This window comes from Muscardinus avellanarius, assembly GCF_963383645.1.
Source record: "Muscardinus avellanarius genome assembly, chromosome: 8".
Lineage (NCBI taxonomy): Eukaryota > Metazoa > Chordata > Mammalia > Rodentia > Gliridae > Muscardinus > Muscardinus avellanarius.
Genome location: NC_137794.1, coordinates 41,901,626 through 41,929,606, shown reverse-complemented (window position 1 = coordinate 41,929,606; position 27,981 = coordinate 41,901,626). Strand labels below are relative to the sequence as shown.

The window sequence follows — 27,981 nt, the reverse complement described above, 5'->3', positions numbered from 1 at the left end:
TCCAGGCATCCCTGGGTTTGAGTATAAATACAAGAGAACTCCCAATCCCTGGAAGCAGGACATCTGACCTCTATAGACAATTTTTTCTTTCACAACAACAACTGAGTCCTTTCTGAGGTATTTTATATGGAATCTCAGAATTTAAATTTCATCTTACTGAATTTGAGGGATTTCCCCACACACACAATGTTACTACAGTTCACTAAATAATAATCTCTCTGCTGGAAGTTAGCCTATCTCTCCACAAAAGGAAGAATCTAATAATAGGTCTAACTTACTTTCACTGTAACCAACTCTTAATGGTTAGGTTAGGTGTAGAAATAAAGGAAGCCCAATTCAGAAGTGTGTTTAGATTTCCTCCAGGGAACATTTCTCCTTCTCATCAGTTTGACTCCTCCCTATTTTCTCTCCTTGATTAGACTTGGTATTCATGGTAACCTGGCATGTGTTCTTGAATATTTTGATTTTCTATCAAAAAGCTTACAAGGCCAATAATACCCAGGACAACACCGTGGATCGACAAGTGGTTTTGACACATTTATTCTGGTTTTGGAATGCTTTCTTGGTAGTGGCATTTCAGCTGAAGATTCTACTCAAGAGTTGTTTCACTGTCTTTGACAACAAGATTGGAAGGCGTTTTCTTTCTTTCTGGCAGAATAAAATCAGCCTGCCCTGGTGAAAGCTTAGGGAAAGTATAATTGATATACTTCTGAAATGCAGCCCTGGTTTCCTGTAATTCTTCCTCCAAAAAGTCCTTCCAGTTTGTCATGATGCCCAGTTGCTTTGCTATCGACAGTAGCTCCCCCTGGGTGTTAACCAGTTTATCCATCACGTTGCCAAGAGTGGCCTGATGTGTTCTCTCTGCTTTCTGCAGTACTTCCTGCACCTCCTCCTGCTTCTGCCTCTGAGCCATGCCATAGTATATGTTCATTTCATGCTCCTTCGCCTTTATTAACTGACCCACGTTCACCTTCTGGTCTTTAATGACTGTCACACCAGTATTCATAAGTTCTTCCATGACTTTGCTACAAAAAAAAAAAACTGAATTATAATATTATGGATTTTGTATAGAAGTATTAGCCACTAAAAACAGAATGATTTTGTCTTTAACCACAGGCATATGAGAAATCATTACATTGTTGAGATGAGCCGCGAGCCAGAGACAGGTAGAGATGAACATTAACTTTGAATAGTCAACCAAAATATATTTTTCTGAGCAAGAAGGCTGTCCCTTGACTTCTCTGCTATGGGCTAGGGTAAGGCCGCTGGTCTAATGACAACTGTGGGAACCTGAGCCCAACTTGGTCAGAAAAGTATGAAGAAATAGGGTAAGAGTTCCAAACCCCTAGAGAAAGCATTTATTATCATTCCAGCTTCTCACCTTTAGCCAGAAGGAAGAAAACTCTACACATGTGGATTAAATTTGACTTTAGTCCTGATTTTATCTGAGTAGTGTTCTATGATAGCCATCTCTAACTTTTTGGTCGCAAGGTCTTTTTACAACTCAAAATTACTGAGGGGCCCAAAAATCTTTTGTTTATATAAGTTATACCTATTGACATTTGTAGTATTACAAACTAAAAGTAAGGTGTTTATTTATTTATTAACTAATGTAAAATAGGAGTAAATCCATTACATATTTTATGAAAAACATCTCCAAAACTATAAAATATTTGGTGAGAAGAGTGGCATAATTTTATATTTTTGGAAAGATTGTTTAAAGTCTAGATTAATTGAAAAAAGCTAGGTTTTCATATTATTTCTTTTTTTTTTTTTTTTTGGTGGTACTGGGGTTCCTGGAAGCCCTTCTACCTCCGGGCTACACTCCCAGACCTCTTTTTACATTTTTATATTTGGAAACAGGGTCTCCTAAGCCAGCGCGCGTGGCTGACTTCGAACCTGCACGATCCTCCTGTCTCTGCCTCCCAAGCGCGGGGATTACAAGCGTGCGCCACCACGCCCGGCTTCATATTATTTCAATATGTTATGACATCACATATCATAAAGCCTCTGGAAAATTCCATTATATGTCTATTGGAGACCAAGAATAAAAGGTAAAGGTCATCTTGGAATTATCAAGAAAATATCTTTGACTTCATGGATATTCCCCTTTAGATGCCTCAGGGACCCTGAGGGTCCTTGGAGAACACTTTGAGAAGCACTGTTGAATAATTCAGGCCTCTGGTTATAATGCACATAGTTATATATCATTTATAGTATACAACCCTAGCGACTTCTTACCATGTGCCAAGATCAATGAGCTTCTGTACACATCTTAACTCAGTGGGTCTCAAAATAAATTCTGTGGGTTGACTCTGTTATTATACCCAGTATATGATGAGGACACTAAGGCTCAGTGAAGTTCTGTGTCTCATCCAAGTTAACTTAATTAGCAAAATTAGCCAAATCAGTTCCACCACCCAGGCAGCGTGAGCTCAGAGTGAAAGCGCTCAGACCCCGTGATATACTTGCAGTGGATCTCTGGAGTGAACGTTGTTGGAACAGAGAACCCTTGAAGATCTGAGAATTAAGACATCTGCGAATGTTGGATTCAAATATTTATGATTGGCAATAAAAATTCTCCCCCTCTGCCTCTCAGCCTTTCCACAATTTACTAACACTCGATTGTCTAAATTCCACCCTCCACGATGCAGTCTCTTTTCTTCCTTCTCTCATTCTTCTAATTTGACAGACATCTGAAGTCTTGGAGTAAGTATCATTTGTCCTTAGCCTCTCTAGTTACCAAGGTGTTTTCATCCTTTTCCCACCAGTTAGTCTGTATCTATGTTCATTATTAATAGCAACTGCTAACGTTTCTTGAGCATTTACTGTGCACCAGGGACTGTGCTAAGCATTTTATATGCATTATGTCTCGTTTAATTTTCACAAGAACTCACTAAATCTGGTACTATTTTAATTTATTAACTATACTATTATTCCCATGTGACAGGTAGGAAAAGAGGTTTGGAGAAATTAAGCTATTATTCAGTGCCACACAACTGAACAGTGGAAGAGTTCCTGCCCTTACCCATTACCTGCTGCAATCTCATGAGATATCACTATAAATTTTTTTGTTGGGAAGATAACATACAACGAATATAAGATTTAAGAATTGTTATTCTGATAATAGTAACAGTGAATGAACTAAATCTTAGTGGGGTGAGACTGAGAGCCAATTAATATCATTTTTACTATTCTGAATGTAAAATGAGGAGGGCCTGAACTAATGATGAAAGAGAGAGGGAAAGAGGATAAACCCAGGAAAATCACATAACTATTTATGTGATGCTTCTAGCATTTGTGACTGCTAGGATGGAGGGAATGCAGATGAGAAGGGAAATCAATCCCAACTTCCTGGCTTTTGACCTGGGTTTTAAGAGAATGAAGGTTATATTAGTAGAAATGATGCTATGGATAGAGTTGAGAATGTATGTCCAAACACATCCTTAGGATTTAGTCTGATGTTTAGAAAACCCTCTGGTGATGACCAGAGCCCCTGGAGCTCAGGTCTTAAAGAGCTAGAAGGAGGCTTTCTTGGCCCAAACCCAAGTCCAAGTCCCCAGGAAGGAAGCTCTGCTTCCTGGTGTCCTCCACTAGACACAGCTGTCACTGCAGGAGGAGCTTCTGGTTGGTTTGGCCTGGGTCTCTTCTCTCTATACACAGGAGATGAGCAGCTATGGGCCACTGGAAGTCTCCAGAGAACTGACCTCTGCTAAGACTGATCCAATGACATCTATCTCAGATGACTCCGGAGTCTGCCCTCAATGACTGTGCTTTCTGATTTCAAAATCTCTTTCCTCAAAAGGTGTTAATATATATATTTTTTTATTTTTCCCAGTACTGGGGATGGAACCCAGAGGTATTCTACCTCCAAGCTATACCCCCAGCCCTATTTTTTATTCTGTATTTTGAAATAGAGTCTCACTAAGTTGCTGAGGGCCTCACTAAGTTGCTGAAGCTGTCCTCGAACTGCAATTCTTCTGTCTCAGCCTCCCAAATGGTGGGATTACAAGTGTGCGCCATCACACCAGGCTTGGTTTTGGTATTTTTAAATTCCCTTTCCAACTTGTTCCAGCTTGTCTTGAGGCCCCAGTTTTTTGTTTGTTTGTTTGGTTTTTGTTTTTTTTTTTTGTTTTCTGGTACTGGAGATTGAATCCAGGGGCATTTTAACTCTGAGCCCTACTCCAAGTCTTTATTTTTTACTTTGAAAGAGAGGACTTGCTAAGTTTCTAAGTTTCTGAGTCTGGCCTCAAACCCATGATCCTCCTGTCTCAACCTCCCAAGGACAGGGATTACAGTGGTGTACAGAATTCAAGTTTTAGATAAAAAGAGTAATTGATACGTGGTTCACGACCAGCCTCAGCTACTTAGTGAGGCCCTCTGCAATTTAGCAAGACCATTTCAAAATAAAGAATACAAAATAGGGCTGGGGGTATAGCTCAAGAGATAGAAAGCCGCTTGGTTTCATCCCCAGTACTGCAAATAAAATGAAATAAAGGATTATACAGATGTAGGGTCCTCTCATACATTTTTTGTAGCAAATAATACCAAAATTTAAAATACCTAAACTGGAGTATACAAAAGCTTAAAAGAATTCACACTTACAAAAAATTATTAGCTGGGTGTGGTGGCACATGCTTGTTAATCCCAGTACTTGGGAGGTCGAGAAAGGAGGATGGAAGGTTCAAGGCCAGCCTCCACAACCTAGTGAGACCCCGTTTCAAAACAAAAAATAAAACAGGGCTGAGGGTGCAGCTCAGAGGAAGAATGCTCCAGGGTTTAATCCCCATTACCACTACCACCACAATAACAAAAAATAATTCTTAACATAAGCAAAATATTATTATGAGTGCATTATAAATATACATAAATGTGGGATTCATTGTGATATCTTAATATACGTACAAATATAATTCTTTCAATTTCATTCCCAATACTTTCCTTTCTTACACACTTACCCACCTCTTTCTCTACTTTCCTAGTCTCCCTTCCATTTTCATAAGGCCCATTTATTACTCCTTTTTTCCCTGTAGCCTCTACATACGAGAGAAAACAAACCACCTTTGACTTTCTGACTTATATTTCACTCAGCCTGTTCTCCAGTTCCAACCATTTACCAGCAAACGACATAATTTCATTCTTCATGGCTGAGTAAAACTCCATTGTGCACCTATGTATTTTCTTTACCCATCTGCTGACAGATACCTAGGATGGCTCTCTAACTCAGCTATTGTGAACTACACTGCTAGTTTGCTTATGTTAATGGACATGTATTAACATAAGTAAAATATTTCCCATAGAAAAATATTTCAACTCTATGGCATACTTAGAATATTTTTGATTTATATGAATTAGTCTATCTGCATTTTCTCCCTGAAGGCAGGACTAGAAAACTCATTGCATGAGAAAGGACTGTAGGAATTGGGTACATTAGTGTTCTTTGGTTTTTCCTTCTCTAAATTAAGTCTTGGAATAATTTCTCCCCAAATACTTAAAGGATTGCTGTGCATTGCAGAGGGCAGAGGTAGAAGCCAGGGGTGGAAGGGACTGGAAGGCCCAGCACATTTCAGAGCCACACTAGGAAGAACAAGACAAGTGACAGTGGCCAGCATTTGAATCAATGGCCTCTCCTGCAGTAACATTCCTGTCACTGGAAAAAAAGCTCAACCATTGCTGGCTGCCTCTAGCAGAAGAGATAGCAGGTTTGGCTCCATAACTGTCCATTCTGAGCAAGTGAATGTCTATGTTCTCTTTATAAGCAGTGGTATCCATCTGTCATCTCTATCTTTATGAGGCTATAGACTTGGAATTTTGAAATACACACCACATTTAAGGGTGGTGGCTACAGAAATATAACTACTTTATAGTATATATATATATATATATATATATATACTTTATAGTCTATGTCCACATCTATAGAATCTGATCTGATATTTTGTCAGGTGAATTCTTAGAGAACTAAAAAGATTATTAAATAAAAATATAATCTAATAACTGAAACTGACTAGACTGTTGGGGGAATGAGGCATAGAAAATCCATGCTATCAACTGACTTGTCATTTGCTTCCTTTGAGATTTTCTTTATCCCTCCTCCTCATTATTTCTGAGAGACTGTGGACATGGCCCAAGATAGGCTCATAGGCTTAAAGAAAATTATCAGTGGGTATTATTTTCCTTTTATTTATTTAGTGAATTTTAATTTTTTCTTATTTATGCTTCTGCTATGATTTGGATCTGGGTCGTTCCCCAAAGGCTCAAGTGTTAAACTTGGTCCCCAACACAGCAGTGTTCAGAGGTGGGGCCCTTGGGAGGTGACTGGCTCATCTAGGCTCTGATATCACCAGTGGATTAATCCACTGAAGGATTCATAATTTGAACGTACTATTGGGAAGTGGTGGGAAATGTGGGACCTAAAAGAATGAGTGGGTTTTGGGGCATATCCTTGGGGACTTTATCTTATCCCTGGCTTCTTCCTTTTGCTTTTCCTCTCTCTGCTTCTTGGCCGCCATGAGCCAAGCAGCTTTCCTCTGCCTAGTCCTTCCTCTGTAATATTATCCTCTCCTCAGGCCCAATCATGGACTGAAAAGTCTGAAACAGTGAGCCAAAATAAACTTTTACTCCTTTAAGTTGTTTATATTATTAGTTTGGTCACCGTAACAAAAACCTAACACAGAAAGTTGCTAATAACACACTTTTCAACCTCTTTTCTATAACTACCAATAAAAATCCTGGATTTTAAGAGCTGGGTATGAGCTGGGCCTGGTGGCACACATTTGTAATCCCAGCATTAGGGAGGCTGAAACTGGAGGATTGTGGTTCACGGACAGCCTCAGCTACTCAGTGAGGCCTGCCACAACTTAGTGAAACCCTGTTTCAAAAGCAAGAATAAAAATAGAGCATGGGGTGTAGCTTGGAGGTCAAATGCCCCTGGGTTTCATCTCCAGACCTGCAAGAAAAAAAAAAAAAAAAAGTTGGGTATGGTGGCTCACACTTGTAATCCCAGTACTTGGGAGGCTGAGACAAGAGGATCACAGGTTCCCAGCCAGCCTCAGATACTTAGTAAGGCCCCCTGCAACTTAATGAGATCCTGTTTCAAAATAAGGAATAAAGATAAATAGGGCTAGGGGTATAGCTTGGAGGTAGATCGCCCTGGTTTCAATCCTCAGTACCACACACACAGTGTTTCGTTTCCCCTACAGGCAATTTCTAAATTATGATGGGATTTGCTCCCAAGGTCATTTGTACATAAAGTGAAGCAATTTCAAACATACCAGATCATTTTCCTGGTGTAACAGATAAATCTATTTTTTACTTAAGCTGGGGATTGAAACAGGATTTTAGCTCTGTTTCAACCAGGTGTAAGCATTGTGTTCATGAGGGTGATGCATTCTGATTTTCTACCTGGGACATTTGAACCCATGGCCCTCTAAGTGGATATGAGGGTTAGTGATACCCTGGAGCTGGAGCTGCAGGGTGGAGGGCGGCTCCAGAGACCAGCCTTCTGTTGCACATTTGTATCTTAGGGTTACTAATACTCTCAAATACTCCATTGGTTCTGCCTCATTATATCAAACCTCCTTCCATGTCTTTGTTCATTCTGTTCTCATTCTTTTGCATCTCACAAATGGGACTTCTACCTGCTCTCAAAAGCCCAAACCAAGACCCACTACCTCCAAAACACCTTCCTCTACACATACCCCACACATTTTGCTTGATCTTTTCAGGACTTCAAATTCTTACAGAAGTTATGTTTTATCTATACCAGTGTGTCCAACTTTGTTTGAATGGAGCAGCTATGTTTTAGTTTTCACCTAGTGTTGAGGAAGAACCCTTATTTCTTTGTGCCAGAGCTTCAGTGCCACACTCATAGAAGGCACTTGATTAGCTCTGGTGAAGTGGAAAAAACTCTCCAGATAAGACATATCACTTCCTGTAGAGCAGAGGAGCATAATGGAAGGTCATGAGATTTGGCATCACAGAGGTTGAGGTTAAAATCGGGCCCTGTCACTTCTTAAAACTCAGAGTATTAACCTGAAAATATGCAGAATAAGAGACTCCTCCCAGAAAGGAATATGAGAATTCAATGAGAAGCACACAAAGGGCCCTTGTGTACGGGGCATTGGATAAAGGGTAACTGTCATTAGGAATTATAATCATGACCACAAAAATTCCTGAGCAGTTCCTTTATTAATGCCTTGCCTTAGGCTAGAACATAATTAGAAACTTATCAAGCCAAAATGTTTACTTAAAAAAAATCTTTAAGAGAAAGAGTCCACTGTTTCCTGGGAAATCTGTTTAGAATTCAATCACCTTAATCCACAGAAAAAGATTTCTGTGCATTTAAAACATTTCTCATAATATGTTAAGTATTCTGAAGCCTTAAGTCTTAGATGAGAATTTATAGTCAAATAAAGGAAGTACAATACAATCCTAATCAGTGGTCTTTCTACATATACTAGTTTAGCAAATGTTCTAAACGACACTAGAATTTACCAGTATCTAGAAATAAGTATTATGGTATGCTAAAAGGCTCAGCAGATCAGAACAAACATGAACCATTTGTTTTTTACATATCCAAAGAATGCCTATTATTTACCAGGCTTTCTTCCAAGCACTTGGGAAACATTAGTGAACAAAACAGACATGGCAGTCTCCCCATCTTAGTGTATTGACTTAGTAGAAGATGGACATTGAAAACTTTATTCAAACCTCAGGGAGGAAAGAGCTGGAGGAGGCAAAAGCTACAGAGCAAGGGAGGAAGCAGAAAATAAAGATGTGGAGTGTGGACCAGCAGCTCCTAGGACAGCAGCAGAGCTCCTGCAGATGGAGGAGGAACAGGGAAAGGAGAATAGGGCCTGCTTTCCACTGCGCTGGACCACAACTCATTCTTCAATCCTCTCTTACCTTCCTCTTCTACCTCCACAATGATTCACAGTCTCTGCAGAAAGGAAGGTACCCCTGAAACTGCCACTTCTCCATTGGTAAGATATATGCTGTGATTATGTATATATGTGATAATCTGTGTGATTATCACATATATACACACAAAAGGCATGAAAGGATGGATACAGATTTTATTTTGTAATATTATTGTCTCTGGAAGCAGGGAGATGGGAGGGCAATAAGTTGGGACATGCAAATTTTGCTCTAGATATTTCCATGAAGTCAAAATATTTTGCAAGACCAAAAAGCAAAATACCCACAACAGTATATGAACTAGTGTCGGGGCCCGCTCAGCTAGACCGGGATGGGGCGGTGGCTCAAGATGGCGCCTAGGCATGTTGCCAAGTCACAAGGCTCACGAGGCTGGCAGTGCTCTGAGCCTGCACAGTGAGCCCTATCAGGCGCCCTACGGATGATCAGTGACGCAGCGCCTCGTGCTACCACCAGCCCACCTATGAGAGGGTTAGAAATGTGCATGCCCTAGCTGCAGGAAGCTTGGGGTTGGTGGAGTGATGAGGGAGGGGTTATGAGACTGATATATATTTGCCTGCTGTGCGCATTGAGAGGGAAGCATTAAAGAGGAAGCATCATCAGCAGACTCGGCATTTGTGTCTTCTTTCCTGGGGCTCTGCAGGACGGAGCCTTAGGGACGCGACAAACTAGGATGTAAAGATTAACTTTTTTGTTTATGTGTGTGTGGTACTGGGGATTGAAACCAGGAGCATTCTATGTTGGAACTACACTGCCTGCCCTATTTTATTTTTTATTTTTTTCAAATTTTTATTCTTTATTTTAAATTTTTTATTGGTCCATTATATTCATACATCTTAATGGGATACAAGATGATGGAGACATACATGCACACATCACCCAATTAGGCCTTACCCAGTTCCTACCCCATTCCCTCCCCCTCCCTCCTCATGTTTGGCTTAGTGACTGACTTTGATATGTTTGTTAAAATACATCATATGCATTAGAGAATTTCCCTCTTCCCTCCTCCCATCCCCTTAGTTAGGTTGCCTTATTTGCTCATCTATAGTATCTCTTTCTTTGTCTAGAGTTCCTCCTATGACCCATTTCTCCCTAGCTTTCATATCCTTTTTTTTTTTTTTTTGACATAGGGTCTCACTAAGTTGCTGAGGGCCTTGCTAAGTTGCCAAGGCTGGTCTCAACCTGTGATCCTCCTCTCTGGGCCCCCCAAGTATTGGGATGAGAGGTGTGGGCCACTATGCCCAGCTAAAGATGAACTCTTATGCATTTATAAAAACTTTCTTGAATCTTCTTCTTGGCCTCTTAAAACTGAAGATATGGACTAATAAACAATATTTTGAAGAGTAATTTTCTTTTTATTTATTTGGTGTGATGCTCCTGTCTGAGCCTCCCAAGTACTGGGATTATAAGCATGCACCACCACACTGGACTATAATTATCTCTTGAGAAGGAAAACAGAGGAGATAAGACTGAGAAGGAACAGAAGCACTATTAATTTTTGGTCCTTTATTAGTCAGCTTTTTCATCTCTGTGACCAAAATATCTGACAAGAACAACTTAGAGCCAGACATAGTGGCACACACTTGTAATCCCAGTACTTGGGAGTCTGAGTCAGAAAGATGCAGGTTCAAGGCCAGCCTCAGCTACTTAGTGAGGCCCACTGCAATTTAGTGAGAGACCCTGTTTCAAGATAAAAAATTAAAAAATGGGGCTGGGGTCTAACTTGGAGACAGAATGCCCCTGGGTTCTATCCCAGTAAAACAAAACAAAACAAAACAAAACACAAACAAAAAAAATTATAGGAGGAAAGGTTTGCTTGGGCTCAAGGTTTCAGGGGTCAGGCCATGGTCAGCACCTCTAAGGCAGAAACATCATGGCAGCAGAGTATGGCAGCAGAAAGCTGCTCAGCAGGCAGGGAGAAGAGAGAGAAAGGAAAAGACCAGGGCTATATTGAGTCCCCAAGGCCACGCAGCCAATGATTTACTACCTTCAGCCATGTCCCACCTGCCTGTAGTATCACCCAGTAAATCCATTCAAATTAGTCCATTCACGGGAAAGGTTAGAACTCTCATGAGTCAACTATTTCACCTCTGGACATTTTGTCTTGCCAATATATGAGCTTTTCTTGGGGGAATTCTTTGATTTTTTTTTTTTCAGGGATTGGACCAAGGGGCATTCTAACTCCAAGCTGCACTCCCAACCCTTTTTTGTTTGTTTTGAAATGAAACAGGGTCTCAGTAGGTTGCTGAGAGTTTCACTACATTGCTGATGCTACTCTTGAACCTGAGATCCTCCTGTCTCAACCTCCCAAGTACTGAGATTATAGGCATGTGCCACCATGCCCAGCAGCATTCATTATCCAAACCATAATAGTCCCTTACATTGGGAACTAGGTCCTTGAGTTATTATTTTACTTTATACCATTCACTTTGCCTGTGTGTCTTTTTCTGTCATATATATATATATATATATATATATATATATATATATATATATATATTGATATAGTTCATGTAAAAATGTGAAAACACACACATACAATGGGCAGTTCCACCTATAAACCTTATCCCGTTCTCCAGGTGATTTCTGATAGAGTCTGATACTAATTTGCAAGTGTGTTCTCTGAAATACCTTCTCTGAGCCTTGATTGCTTCCTGGGCGATCAATCTTTCTTCTTCCCTGGCCTTCTTCACTGCCTCTATCTTTTCCCTATGGCACTCCATCATAATCCTTTGGATTCTGTGGACCATGCGTTGTTCTGCAGCCAAGGTTTCTCTCTTCATTTCTTCGCCCATGTTTTTAAACATCTCTGTCTTGGTTTTAATCTCTATGTCCTTAAGCAATAGAAATACTTAATTTAAATACAACAGTTTTGATGTTTTAAAATGGACACTAAGAAGCCAGATATGGTGGCACATGCCTGTGATCCTAGTACTTGGAGAGAGGGACAGGAGAATCACAGGTTTAAGGAGAGCCTTAGCAACTTAATAAGATCATGTTTCAAAATGAAAAATAAAATAGTGCTGGAGGTGTAGCTCAAGGGCAGAAAGACATTGGGTTCAATCTCCAGTATAATAATAATAATAATAATAATAATAATAATAATGTATTATGTATTACATGGAAAACTTTTTACTTATATAATGTTAAGTAAAACAAAAAATATACAAACAATGTAGCCTAAATACTATATGGTACAGATCCTATTGAAAAAAAATATGCAAAATGAAAAATAATTGGGATAAAGGGTAGGTTAAAAATTTTTTGTGATTGTTATATTATTATACACAGAAATATATTATTCTACTTTATTAAGTAAGAGCTCGAAAATATCAGAAATCATTGCTATGCCTCCTGCTATGCAGAAAAAAGTACATTGCTGCAGTCACAGAAACCTGCCTTCTAGTCCCCATGATTGTTTGAACATTCCAGCTTATTCATGTTAAGAGGCCCTTTCTCACTGACAGAGGGGACAGGCACAAGTGCTCCACTGTTCTGGGGTAGGAGGACCTGTGGATGGCTTTCAACCAAATTTAAAAAGGAAGCACTGGTCAAACCAATTTTTGCAGAAAAGAAGCTTATATATAGTTCTAAAGGAAAACTGTCACCATTTTAGAAATGTTCCAGGTGCTACAAACATGAGGAAATTGGGACCTTGTTTTCAGGACCCACTGTCTAGTGGAGGAAACCAATAGCCTAATTGTACAATAAGTGCTGAAATAGAAATACATGCAAAGGAGTAATTAATTCTGTCTAGTAGTTCTAAACTTTCATTTAAAGGTAAATTTTTATCTCTATTTTAGAAAAGACATCAGGAGAATATAAAGAAATTAGGTTATTTTACATAGCAAGTCAGTGGAAGAACTAGGGGTGGGAACGAGAGGTCCCAACTGCTGGTTTCTCCCTTCAATGCTGGCAATGACACTGAGTCTTTCAAGAAATTTGCCTGTCTGTCTGCCTGTATGTCAATCTGTCTTATCTATGTATCTATCTATGTATCTATCTTGCAGCACTAGGGATTGAACCCAGGGACATTTCACCTCTGAGCTATACCCCCATTCCTATTTTATTTTTTATTTTGAAACAGGGTCTCACTAAATTACTACACTCTCTCCTCTAACCTGTGATCCTCTTATCTCTTCTTCCCAGGTACTGGGATTACAGGTATGTGTCACCATGCTCAGTTTCAAAACACTATACGCTATTCTTTTTTTTTTTTTTTTTTTTTTTTTTTGCGGGTCTGGGGATGGAACCCAGGGGCATTCGACCTCTGAGCTATACCCCCTGCCCTATTTTTCTTTATTTTGAAACCAGGTCTCACTAAATTGCACAGGGCCTAACTAGCTGAGGCTGTCCACGAACCACGATCCTCTGGTCTCAGCCTCCCAAATGCTGGGATTACAAGCGTGCGCCACCACGCCCGGTTTATACGCTATTCTAAAATCGTATAGTGGGCCTCTTTCCTCCTTCCTTCCCTTCCTTCTGTACTTCCTAAAAATTTCAACTACTAATTTGTGTGTGTGTGTGTGGCGGTACTGAAGATTTAGCCCAGGGGCATATTACCTCTGAGCTACATCCCCAGTCCGATTTTATTCTTTCTTTTTAAATAGGGTCTCACTAAGCTGCCGAGGGCCTCACTTTAGCTGAGGCCAGCTGCAAACCCAGAGCCTCCTGTCTCAGCCTCTCAAGTACTGGAATTACAAGCATGCACCACCACACTTGGCGACAATTAAAATATTTTTTTAGATAGACTTCAGCTTTTTCAAAAGAAGAAAAGTGTTCAGTTTTCACTTATCAGTTTGGCTATTCCCAGGGTGAAAAAGAGAGAGAGAGAGAGAGAGAGAGAGAGAGAGAGAGAGAGAGAGAGAGAGAGAAAATAGAAACCAACTTTAAGAATCTCTCCAGAGTGGCCTCAGTTGGTGTATTTAAAAAATATTTTTAGAGCCGGGAGTGGTGGCGCACGCTTGTAATCCCAGCATCATTCGGGAGACTGAGACCAGAGGATTGCGGTTCTGGGACAGCCTCAACTACTTAGTGAGACCCTCTGTAACTTAGTGAGACCCTGTTTCAAAATAAAGAATAAAAACCAGGGAGGGGGTGTAGTTCGGAGGTCGAATGCGCCTGGGTTTCATCCCTAGATCCGCAAAAGAAAAAAAAAAACTTTAGGAAAAAACTGGCCACTTAGAAATGATAACTGGGTGTTTGTTTGTATGTTTTGTGTGTGCGTTTTTTTGTTTGTTTTTTGTTTTGGTAGTACTGGGGTTCCTGGAAACCCTTCTACTTCCAAGCTACACTCCCAGACCTAATTTTTATGTTTTTATTTGGAAACAGGGTCTCTTAAGCCAGCGAGGCTGGCTTCAAACCTGCATGATCCTCCTGTCTCCGCCTCCCAAGCGCAGGGATTACAAGCGATAACTGGGTTTTTGACACTGCTAAAATTGTCTCTTAAACCACTAAAATTTTTGACAATAAAATTTTATTTATTTTTAATTAATTAATTAATTAATTAATTAATTTTTTGGAGCTGGGGATTGAACCCAGGGCATTCTACCTCTGAGCTACACCCCCATCTCTATTTTTTTTTTTTTTTTTTGGTGGTACTGGGGGTAGAACCCAGAGGCTTTCTACCTCTGGGCTATACTCCCAGCCCTATTTTATATATTTGGAAACAGGGTCTCACTAAGTTGCAGAGGGCCTCACTAAGTAGCTGAGGCTGGCTTGGAACCGTATGATCCTCCTGTCTCAGCCTCCCAAGCGCGGGGATTACAAGCGTGCGCCACCACGCCCGGCTCCCAGCTCTATTTTTTGAAACAGGGTCTCACTAAGTTGCAGAGGGCCTCACTAAGTAGCTGAGGCTGGCTGCTGACCTGTGATGCTCCTGTCTCAGCCTCCCAAGCGCTGGGATTACAAGCGTGCGCCACCACGCCCAGCTATCATAAAATATTTTAAATGGAGCCAGGCGTGGTGGCGCACGCTTGTAATCCCCGCGCCTGGGAGGCAGAGACAGAAGGATCGTACAGGTTTGAAGCCAGCTGCGCACACTGGCTTAGGAGACCCTGTTTCCAAATAAAAATGTAAAAATAAGTCTGGGAGTGTAGCCCGGAGGTAGAAGGGCTTCCAGGAACCCCAGTACCACCAATATATATAGTAATGGAAATATCTCAACATGTCTTTAACACTCAGCTTACTTCATAAATTGAGTATAATAAAACACTAACATTTTCTTGACAGTCTGGGCTCAGTAGACAAAGATAAATGATTGTAGTTAGCTAAAAACTTCAGATGGCACTTAATTGTTCAAGTTAGTAGAGTCATTTGTCTCTGCCATAACTGATCCCAGACTATTGTGTTTGATATATGCTCTTTGTAATTTTTCTTGTTCTTCCCAGGCCTTGGGCTAAGAACTGTCTATATTAACTGAACTCCTTTTTGTCATTTCTAATTTCTAGTGTTTAATCTATTTTGGATTTGAAAAATCAAGCAACCAACTGTGCTGGGTTCAGGTTGTCAAGTAAGTGTAATGGCATCTGAGTGGGGGATGGAGAGGTTCTGTGATGAGAAATAGGCCTGAGTTTCCCTCTTGCTGTCAGGGGCCTTTATATATTCCCTTAGAGAATATTTTATTTCTGGGTTTTCAAGTATATTCGCAGTCACTGAGAGTGCCAGGTGTTGAGCTTTAACTGGATGAAGTATTACCATAACACATTTCTATTTGGGTCATAGAATTTTAAAATTACATCCCAGCCCTTTATTTTGCCTGAGTTCTGATCTAGGATCTAGAGAACTAGACTCAGGCCTATCTTTTATGTGATGATGTAGTAAAACCAAAATCATTTTTACTGTCTCACTTAGCATAAAGAGTATGTATTTAAAACTCCAAAAATAAGCCGGGCATGGTGGCACACACTTGTAATCCCAGCATTTGGGAGCCTTAGACAGTAGGATACAGGTTCGCGGACAGACTCAGCTACTTAGTGAGGCCCTGTTTCAAAATAAAGAATAAAAAAATAGGGCTGGGGGTATAGTTTGGAGGTAGAATGCCCCTGAATTCCACCCCCAGTACCGCAAAAATAAATAAATAAAACTCCAAAAATAGAAGCAGGTGTGGTGGTGTACACTTGTAATCCCAGTACTTGGGAGGCTGGAGACAGGAGGATTGCACAGGTTTGAAGCCTGCCTCAACTATTTAGTGAGGCTCTACGCAACTTAATGAGACCCTGTTTCAAATAAAATATAAGACAGGTCTGGGAGTGTAGCCCAGAGGTAGAAGGTCCCTGGGTTCCACCTCCAGTACAAAAAATAAAAAATAAAAATAAATAAACTCCAAAAATAATTCAATAACCTCCTGTTTGGCAGTGTTCAGATATCTAATAAGCATTTTACACAATGTCTCCCTAGGTTTTTCAACTATAAATACCTGGCCTCTCTCGAGTACCTGATTTGTATTCACCTTATGGGCATGGTGGTTCATGGCATTTCCCTCTCTGTGCTGGAGATGGGCCACCCCCGAGGGACCATGCTGAGCCTGGCAGAGGGGGCCACTGGAGCCAAGCAGGGAGCTTGGCCACTACTGGGAATGCTTAGGTGGAACTCTCTTACCTGATATCGACAACAAGCACAGTACATCTATGTAATCTCACCTCGTACAGAGCTAATATAGTTTGTTCATTATCAATGAAAACATAGATCACAGACCTTAATCTGTTTATTAATTAGTAGCCACACCTGGTGCTAGACCTCTGCCACTTTCCCCTAGCCTCTGCCCTGCACCATCACACCTGCACCATGTCCTGTCTTGTCTCTCCCTTGGTCAAATGTGAACATAGTTCTGTGTCTTTGCCACATTTTGTAACTAGGGTACTGAACTAGACAATGAATACTAGGGCCTCTGCTTGGAAAGTTCACAAGTTCTCTAGAGTATTGTGCTTGAACAAGTTGTAGGTTAGAAATAATTCTCATCTAGTGACTGTTGGTCCTACAAGGAATACTTGAGTGACAGCTCAGATGTCCCTCCTGTAGTACAGCAAATGCAAATTTAGGGGAAAGGATGCAACCCAGAAGTTCTTGAAAAGGAAGAGAACAGCTTATTTTATTCATTAAAAAAATACTTGAATTCCTGCTACATCAAGGCACTTTCTGGGCACCAAGGCTAGCACAGTGACAACACAGCCATGTGGGGGAGTCAGATATTAAACAACTAGTCACAATCAGTTGCTTAATTTTGACCAAGATGACTGCTATGAAACAGAATGGTGTGTCTTGGACAGTGTGGCAAGGCGGAATTACTGGGCAAAGCTTCTGTTGGGAAGTAAGCTACGAGTTTTCTTTCACATATCCATTACTGCTCCTCAGAGCTCAGCATCTCACCTCCAGAGCCTCCTTGCCAAACTGTATGAAACATCAACCTGAACTTTACATTCGATTGTTTTTCCCTCATTCCCTTGCCAACTGAGGTAGTTTTTATTTTTTAATTAACTTAAGTACTATGTGTTTGTGTTACTAGGGGTGGGATATCCAGGGGCTTTCTACATTTGAGCTACACCCCTAGCCCTGTCTTTATTTCTGAAACAGTCTCACTAAGTAGCTGAGGCTGGCCAAGAAACTGTGATCCTCCTATCTCAGCTTCCCAAATACTGGGATTACAAGTGTGCACCACCATGCCCACTTTATTTTTTTAAGGTACTTTACTTTTTAAAAGACAACAAAAAGCCAATCTAAAAAACCTGTAAATTTTTTAGATGATTTTCTTCCATAACCCGAATTTCAAATTTGTGTCTGGTATCTGCATCTTCAAGTGCTCTCTCCACTGCTTGTTTTTGGAGTTCACCAGCCTTGAAAGAAAGAGTCCATGCATCTGTTAACATGTCAGGGTGCGAATAAGGCAACTGCCATTATTAAGGATGTTGGTAATTCAGGCTTTCATGTTTATTTAAAATTAGCAACCACAATGGTGTCCCTAGTTACTCACTCTATTCCCATCTCAAACTTCCCATAGCAACCTGGCTGCCTTGACCAGAGATGCCCTAACACATCCTAGCCATGGCTAACATGGCTGCTTCAGGAATTGCTAAAGACAAGAAAGCTTTATTGAATGTAGGCTCCTGCATTGTTATTTCTCTTGGCATTTTTTTTCTTGCTAGTTTGACTATCAAAACAAGGTAAGCTCAGCATAGAAAAATCTAAAAAAAAAAAAAAACAGAGAGGTGAACTGGTGTGCAAAGCTGGAAGGAACTGAGTAGGGAGGCTGGGTACCACCCAAGTCCCCTACAGCAGCAGTTCAGAATAAAGCTTTATTACTTTATTTGGAGAAACTACCCAGAACACTAGATAAACATATTTAAACTGCAGACTATTCACTAAAGCATCTTCTTATTTTAGGATGTATAAGTAACTGATGATTCATAATCAATTTGGATTTTATTACTGATTAAGAAAATAAATGACTGCTAAAAATTTGATATACATATTATCCCTTGCAGTGGAGTAGTCTTCATGTTCCAAATACATTCATATCAAGCTTTTCCTGCCACTAATATTGATTAATTACTATTACTTTAAGCTCTGTGGTGTGTCTTGCCCTCAGGAAGCTTTAATTCATTATGTTGTTCTCTCTATGGTTGGAAGAAGTGGGCTTGCAGGACTGAGGCTTTGCTCAACTCCCACTGTGAGCCCCAGCATTCAAACTGCCCCCTGTGGCATTCAGCAGTCACATGCACATAGAATCAAGGATTTGAGGAGCAAGTATTTGTTTGAGATGTTATGTTTGTTTCTTGCTGTTACCCAGACTGAACTTGAACTCATGAGATCAAGCAATCACTCCACCTCAGCCTCCCAGGTAGGTGAGATTATATGTGTATCTATTACCATTACTACCACTGTGCCTGGAAGTGTGGGGAATTTGGGATACAGGGTGAAAATAGGAGTAGGCCAAGATAAAGCATTTGGAAAGACTAGGCATTTAGTCCAGGGGTATTATACTCTGCATAAAAGGATGGTCTATATATTAAATGTAAGCCATTGTAAACAATCTCCAAGAATGCCCTTATTTCTTTATAAGTATTAATCAAATGAGACTAAAGAGGGCAGGTTTTATCCACACAGAGGGAAATTTAAAAAGAAAGCCCCTAATGGGAGGCTTCTTTTTACTAAGCACCTACTGTGTGGCAGGCACATTATTACATTGAGCCCTCTTAATAATACTATAGAATGGCTATTATTATTATGCCTCTTTTGCAGATGAAGAACCCAAGACTATAGAGCTTAAAGAACTCCCACAGCTATCCAGGATTCAAAACCAGTTGTGTCTGACTGTAGGCTGTACTCTTGCCTTCTGCACCATTTTTTTTTTTTGACAAATCCAAAAAGTAAAAGAACCGTAAAGATACATTTTTCTAACTTCTTTTACCTGTATCCATACTTTAGCTTCTGCTTTTGCAATTTTTTCTCTAAGTACGGCCTCTTGAAATTGTTCTTCTTTATTCAGAATATTTGCCCCAATATCTGTGTATTTGAAAAAAATGATCACAAATCTCCACAGACTGTTTCTTGGCTTTCCTTTCTAACATTATCTAGCTACTTAATCAAGCCATCTAGTAATCATATCTTTTTAGGAGACATCAATATCTTTTTTTAGATTCTTCCATATATGGTCGAGTTATTTTTGACAAAGTTTCCAAGAACATTTGGTGAAGGAAATAGTAATCTTTTCACTAAATAGTTAAAAGATAATAATTACATGAAAAATAATGAGATTGGACCCTTACCTAATACCATATACAAATATTAACTCAAACTAGATAAAAGGCCTAAATGTAAATCTTAAGACTATAAACTTTTAGAAGAAAACCTGGGTCATAACACTTCACAACATTGAAATTGGCAGTGATTTCTTGGATATGATTTCAAAGGCACAGACAACAAAAGAATAAACAAACTTCCTAAAAAATAAAAAAAAATATTGTACAATGTAAACAGAGTTAAAAGTTACTGATAGAATGGGATAAAATATTTCCAAATGCTATATCTGAAGGTATATTAATATTCCAAATAGAAATCCTAAAAATTAGCAACAATAAAAGCATACAATTTAGAAATATGTAAAAGACTGAAATAAATAATGAATCTCCAAAGATTTTAACCTATAAGCACATGAATATATTCTTCTTTTCTTAGTTGTCTGCTGGATGGAAAATATTGTTTTTCTGGTTCTGGTGTTTATTACCTATTTCTTCTTTGTAGTTAATCTCTTTGAGTATTTTCTCTAGCGCTGGTTTTGAATACATAAATTCCTTTAGATTCTGTTTGTCATGGAAGCTTCTTATTTCCCCATCTAATTTGATAGATAGTTTTGCTGGGTAGGAAATTTTTGGCTGGAAGTTGTTTTCTTTCAGAGTTTGGAATATGTTACTCCAAGCCCTTCTGGCTCTCATGACTTGGTTTGGGAAGTCTGGAGTGATTCTAATTGGTTTGCCTCTGAATGTCACTTGGCCTTTTGTTTTTGTTGCCTTTAAGATTCTCTGCTGGGCTTCCATATTAAACATTTTGACAATTATGTGGCATGGGGATCCTTTTCTCTGATCCTGTCTAAAGGGAGTTCTGTAAGTTTCCTGGACCTGTGTATCAACCTCTTGCTCTATGTTTGGAAAATTTTCTATTACTTCCTTGAAGAGATTGTTGATCCCTTTTGTTTCACTTTCTTTTCCCTCCTCTATTCCAATTATTCTTAGGTTAGCTCTCTTAAAATGGGCCCATATTTCTTCAATGTCAGATTCCTGCTGATTTTTTTTTCTAAGTTATAAATTATGCATTCATTTTTGGAGTGATCATCTTCTAGGAGTGAGATTCTATTCTCCATGTGGTCTAATAGATTGTTTATACTTTGAATTGAGGCCTTTAATTCAGTGATTGCATCCTTTATCTCCTTTCGACTCTCTCTGAATTCTTTTCGAAAGTCCTCTATTATTTCTACAGATATTTTCCTGATTTGATCTTCTAGAGATCTCTGAATTTCTGTGTTATCAGGTTCTGATGTTGTGGGATTGTGGGCATTCATTGCTCTATTGTTGTTTTTCTTTCCCATGATTTCAAAATTTTGTGCCTTCCCTGGGTCACTACAACTTCACTTAGGGTGCTCTGTATCTCGAGTCTGTTGTAATCTCAGCCGCCACTATTCCTTTACTGGGTTGTATCTCAAAGTCTCATACCCAGGAAGTTAATTGAGGCTGCGCGAGACTGTGGGAGTGCCGGGCTGGGTGTTTTCCCACAAGGAGCTGCGAGTAGGGTGTGGTATCTCTGCCACTGCTACTCCTTCACTGGGTTAGACTGCAAAATATCTGACCCAATGAGATTATCAAAGCTGCACAAGTCCCTGGGAGTGCAGTACAGGGATTTCTCCTTTAGGGGCCGCAATTACACTCACAGTTATTGTGCGCACAGATCTGGAGCTGTGGCGGGGCGTGGTGAACTCGCTGTAGCTGCTGGCAATATGATGCCGCTGCCACACCCTCGGCTGTGAGGCTGCTGGCAATATGGCGCCACTGCCACGCCCTCAGCTGTGAGGCTGGCGTGTTTCTCTCCTGGTTTTGAGCTCCGTTCTGAGTCCCTGGAAGGCGTGATGAGCTTGGCCATTGGGAGTTTTAGACGTTCATTTAGCTGAAAGAACTGTTGAATTCCACCCGAATGATCCGCAGCTGCTCACTTCAGCTCCTTGTTTACCTTTCCTCTCTGGAGCCTGGTGTTGTGAGGGAAGATGGCGCTGGCGTGGCTCCGCTGCTGCATTGCGAGCTTGATTTCTGATCTCTGGTTGTTCTTCTAGTCTTTTTTTCCCCTCTTTCCCTTGTGTTTACATTTTTTATTTCTCTGCTGATGGTGTTTTCTGGCTATGAAAAGTGCTGATTTTGTGGCAACAGAGATCGAGTTTTAGCAAGACTCTAAAACACTGCTTTTCTCAGTCGCCATCTTACCGGAAGTAGACATCAATATTTAAATTTTTTGATGCTGGTGGTTGAACTCAGCATAATACACATAAACCGTACCACCAAGCTATATGCCTAGCTAGTTATCTTTTCTTTAAAGATACTCATGAAAGGGCTAAGTTTTCCCCTAATCAATTAGGAGGAATATCAGCACAATAAGCCTGAATAGAATCAGTTGTTCCCCCTTATCACACTTAGTCCAGAGAGTAGGCAGCTGAGGAAGATGTGTGAAATACATGCCTCAAAGAAAGTTGTACACCCAAAGTAGAACTGTGAGTATCAGGCGATATCCATCATTCAGCTCCTCTCTCCTTGCTCCCTACCTGGGTGCTGGTGCTACCTCCTTCAGGAGAGTGGGAACCAAATGCCATCTTTAATATATTACATAGATGCCATTCTTTAGTATGTAGGTATGTGTTGGTTTAACTACTCCAGTTGTGGAGTGAGTTAAGGAGTAGTTTATTATTTCTCTGTTGATGATCTTTTATTTCCAAATAAAACTTCATAATAGGAAAAGAACTTCATATAATGTTAGTGTGATTATATTTTTTTTTCTTTTTTTTTTATTGGTGCACTGTATTCATACATCATACTGGGATACAAACTTTTGTAGACATACATGCACACATCGCCCAGTCAGCCCCCACCCCTTTCCCTCCCCATCCCTCCTTCCCATGCTTGGCTTAGTGGTTGACATCTAGTATTATAGCAATTTATCCAAAATTAAAAATGATAATTTCACATAACAGTTTCATTTGTCTGATACCAAGCTTTTGATAACTTAAAGATAACATTTCAATATTTCCTTTTGCTTTCTTTCTTACCAGAGAATATTTTTTTCTATTTTTTTTTAGGTGAAACTATCATATATTTATATATTTATTTTTCAAAAAAAAAAAACTATCCTAATATGGAATATGGACTCTAGATCCCCAAAATGATATTGAAAAAGAACAAAGCTAGAAGATATATATTTTCTGATTTCAAACATTATAAAGCTACAATAATTGAAACAGTGTAGTACTGTTCTAAAGGCAGATATATAAACCATTGGAGTTAAATAAAAGCCTAGAGATAAATTCTTCCATATTGTCAAGTTATTTTTGACAAGGTATCCATGAACATTTGGTGGAGGAAATAATAATCTTTTAACTAAATATTGTTGAAAAATAATACTTACATGGAAAAGAATAAAATTGGACCCTTACCTAATCCCATATACAAATATTAACTCAAAATAGATAAAAGACCTAAATATAAATCTTAAGACTATAAACTTTTAGAAGAAAATCTGGGTCATAAAACCTCATAACATTGAAATTGGCAGTGATTTCTTGGATATGATTTCAATGGAACAAGCAACAGAAGAGTATACAAACTCCCTAAAAAATAAAAATTATTGTATATCCAAAGACAATGTAAACAGAGTTAAAAGTTACTAATAGAATGGGATAAAATATTTCCAAATGCTATATCTGAAGGTATATTAATATTCCAACTAGACATCCTAAAAATTAACAACAATAAAGGCAAACAATACAATTTAGAGGTAGGTAAAAGACTAACATAAATAATGAATCTCCACAGATAACCAATCTTAGTTGTCTGTTGGATGGAAAATCTTGTTTCTCTGGTTCTGGTGTGTGTTACCTATTTCTTCTTTGTAGTTAATCTCTTTGAGTATTTTCTGTAGCGCTGGTTTTGAAGGCATAAATTCCTTCAGTTTCTATTTGTCATGGAAGCTTCTTATTTCCCCATCTAATTTGATAGAAAGTTTTGCTGGGTAGGAAACTTTTGGCTGGAAGTTGTTTTCTTTCAGAGTTTGGAATATGTTACTCCAAGCCCTTCTGGCTCTCATGACTTGGTTTGGGAAGTCTGGAGTGATTCTAATTGGTTTGCCTCTGAATGTCAGTTGGCCCTTTGTTTTTGTTGCTTTAAGATTCTCTGCTTGGCTTCCACATTGGTCATTTTCACAATTATGTGGCATGGGGATCCTCTTCTCCGATCCTGTCTAAAGGGAGTTCTATACGTTTCCTGGACCTGTGTATCAACCTCTTGCTCTATGTTTGGAAAATTTTCTGCTATTACTTCCTTGAAGAGATTATTGATCCCTTTGGTTTCACTTTCTTTTCCCTCCTCTATTCCAATTATTCTTAGGTTAGCTCTCTTAAAATGGGCCCATATTTCTTCAATGTCAGATTCCTGCTCTCGGATATTTTTTTCTAGATTAGAAACTATGTGTTCATTTTTGGAATGATCATCTTCTAAGAGCAAGATTCTCTTCTCCATGTGGTCTAATCAGTTGTTCATGCTTTGAATTGAGGCCTTTACTTCATTAATTGCATCCTTTATCTCTTTTTGGCTCTCTCTGAATTCTCTTCGAAGCACCTCTATTATTTCTACAGTTATTTTCCTGATTTGATCTTCTAGAAATCTCTGAATTTCTGTTTTATCAGGTTCTGATGTTGTGGGGTTGTGGGCATTCATTGCTCCTGTGTTATTCCTCTTTCCCATGATTTCAGAAGTTTGTGCCTTCTCTGGGTTCTTCCCTTGGGTCACTATGACTTCGCTTAAGGTGCTCTGGATCTCGAGTCTGTAGTATCTCTGACCCCACTACTCCTTTACTGGGTTGTATCACTGAGTCTCTGACCCAGGGCGTCGATAGAGGCTGCTTTAGACTATGGGGGGTGCCAGGTTGGGCGTTCTCCTATGGTGTGATATCTCTGCCACCGCCACTCCCCCACTGGGTCAAGTCCCAGGGAGTGCTGTACTGGGATTTCTCCTCTGTGCCCGCAATTTGACTCACTGTTCTTGAGTACGCAGATGTAGCTGTACTAGACTCGGTGAATTCACTGCTGCTGCCGCCGGTGGCAATATTGTGCTGCTGTCACGCCCTCGGCCGTGAGGCTGGCGTATTTTTTCTTCTCTGGTTTTGAGTTCCACTCTGAGTCCCTGCAGCTTGTGCTGAGCTCAGCCACTGGGAGCTTTAGATGCTCCCTGTGCTGAGAAGTCCCGCCTGGCTGTTCCGAAGCGGCTCACCTCGGCTTGCTGTAGCCGTCCAGTGAATTCGCCGCTGCTGCTGGCAGTATGGCGCTGCTGCCGCGTCCTCGGGCGTGAGGCCAGTGTATCTCCTCTGTGGCTCTGAGCTCTGTTCTCAGTCCGCTTTCTCTCTGGAGCCTGGTGATTTTTTTTGTTTCTCTGGTGATGGTGTTTTCTGGCTATGAAAGGCGCTGATTTTGTGGTAATGGAGATTGGTTGTTAGCGGGGCTCTTAAGCTCTGCTTTTCTCGGTTGCCATCTTCCCGGAAGTCTCGTGTGATTATAAATTAATACAACCATTATGGAGATCAGTATGGAAGTTCCTCAAAAGATTAAAAATGGAACCACCATACAACACAGGTATCTTTCCACTTCTCGGTATCTTTCTAAAAGAACTAAAGTCAGAACATTATAGTGATGCATGCATACCCATGATTATAGAAACACAATTCAAATAGTCTAGCTATGAAACAAAACTTGTTTGTTTTGTCAACAGATGAATGGAGAAAGAAATGTACTTTATACACACAACGGGGTTTTACTCCACCATAAATAATAAAATTGTCATTTATAAGAAAATGGATGGAACTGGAGAATATCATGCTGAAATCAATCAGATTCAGACCAGTAGAGTAGTGGAAGGAGTTTAGGAAGGAAGGAAGGAAGAAAGGAAAAAAGAAAGGAAAAAAGGAAGGGAGGGAGGGGAAGGAAACACACCAAATGTTATGTAATATATGAATGTATCACCATGACTTTCACTATGATGTACAAAATAATGCACTAATAAAACATTTTTTAAAAACCAAAATCATGCCCTTTCTACCCAGACAAGAGTAGAGGTTAGAGAACCACATATTATCAGATAGGTAAAGATGGAGCTGAACCTGGAGCCAAGATCTGTCCCTTGAGGGGGTCATGGGTTTTCCATCTTTTCCCATCTGAGTGATTGTCAGAAGTGGCTCATAAACTGTTATGGGAAATGGCAAGCCCTTTGGGTACTGAAATCACACAGTGAGTTTTCTTCATTCCATTCATTTCTCAAATATGTTGAATCATGAGCTTTTCACCTAACTAGGTCTCAATAATCAGTTTTCTAAAATTATAAAGCACATTTTATACTGCAATGTATTTTTCATGGTGCCTAGTTTGGCAACACACAAAGACATTTGGACATGTGTATTTTTGTTCAGCATCTCTTCTGTCACTCCAGTAATAGGACCCACTTCTCTCAAGAACTCCTGCCCATCCCCCCAAAAAACTTAATTCCCTCACCTAAGATTGTCCTGATAAAATGCCAATCTCAGAGTCCAACCTACTCAGCTTTTCTTAACCCCTACTCTAGGCCACAATTACTGTCTCAAGATTGGGCACATGCTCAGGCCTGGACAATGCTGTTCCCTAGTATATTATATAAGGATGTATTAAGAACATAGCTCTGTAAGAGAGTAGGCATGGTATTCCCCTTGAATTTCTCTTATCAAAAAGGTCAGGAATTCCATTTTATGTATAGTCTATTCTGAGTTGTATCTTCTGCTACTGAATGTCTGTGTCTAGTAGCATAGAATCTTTGCCACAAGATCATTAGTAAGACCTGGACTAGACTTATTAGCATTGTTCAACTGCCAATTACCTGGTTTTACAATGTAAAAGGATTACACAATATTATCAATGAAAGAAGTTGGATGAAGGATCCATGGGAATTCTCAATCTATTTGTACAACTTGTGAGTCAAACTATTTCAAAATAAAAAGTTATTTAACAGCGTAAGCAAAAACAGACATGCTGAGGCCTGATTCTCAGGTTCTAATGTAGTGGATCTGGGTTTGGACATCTGTATTAAAAACAAAATTTTCAAAGCTCTATCGGCCACTTCTAGGTTAAGATCTATTGTTTATGAAAAACTCATTAGCTCTTCAAAAGACATTTCATCAAGCTTTCCAACTTACTTATAAAGAAGGTTTTTTATTCTCTTTTGACTTAAAACAATGTAATGACAAATATAAAATATGAAAGATTAATTTTAACTAAATATATTTATCTACTTAATGTTTGGATTCAGATTTCCTATAAGACATAAGGTCTCATTCATTAAAGTATGGGGATAAAACTTTCTTGGATATAGAAAATAGAATGATTTCTACTAAGCATTTACTAATAGACTCAGTTTTGATATTGATATTATGGTTCCACTTTGATCTTCCCCTACATTGTAGTTCTATAGCTTCATATATTTTAGAAAATCAGGAGTAAAATCAAGTCACCACTAGTTTACCATATCAAAGGAAGAAAGGAGCAGAGAAATATTTTGAGAGTCCCGAGGAAAGTACATATAAGGCTACAAGTTAGACTAAAAATCCTATGGGAATGAGTGAGAGATGGAAATCTATAATTACAATTGATTTATGTATAATACATACATAAGTATGTATAGTTTTCTTGTGCTATTTACATGTATTTGCTTGTATGTCACCAGTTACTAATTAGAAGCTACAGTTTCTCTCATTATTTAGGGTATTATTTAGATATTTCCTCTTCTGTACATATAAAAGGTACCCATGCAGAAGCAAAGGAAAAAAGAACTCACAATTACTCTGATATGCCAAGTATTATAATAGGTATAAATATTTCATTAAAGCCTCATTAAAAACCTGAGAGATATATATTAATATTATTTGCATTTAAGATAACAGACTCTAAGTCTCATTACCCTATCCAATGCCCATAGCTGGTAAGTGGAGAAGTTGGATTCTAATGCACAGCCTTTCATATTAGACACCTTGTAGGGATAAGCAACTCTGAACAGGGGAAAGTTGGTGAAAGTCTATGTAACACAAACAATAGCATATACTGTTCATAACAAAGAAAAAACAATGAAGTCACTTACCCAATATATCTTTGTGAGTGTAAAAGCGTGTCTTAAATGGCTTGTATTCATGAATCCGTTTGAAGGTTTCTCCAAAAGGGGCTGGTGGAATTATTTTATTACAAACAGCACAACAAACAAAGTTTGTGTAATCTGTATTTCTGATCAT

The 27,981-nt window shown here is 39.3% G+C and overlaps 1 protein-coding gene across 1 annotated transcript; it reads right to left on the bottom strand.

The window, feature by feature from the left end:
* Positions 1-589: 589 nt before the first annotated feature.
* LOC308265786 (uncharacterized protein C6orf163) lies at positions 590-27,981 on the bottom strand (the record flags this gene model as incomplete). Its single annotated transcript, XM_080699698.1, has 5 exons — positions 590-1,025; positions 11,569-11,771; positions 17,661-17,768; positions 19,343-19,437; positions 27,834-27,981. The coding sequence occupies 5 exons, from the start codon at positions 27,979-27,981 to the stop codon at positions 590-592; spliced, it is 990 nt and encodes a 329-aa protein (XP_080555824.1).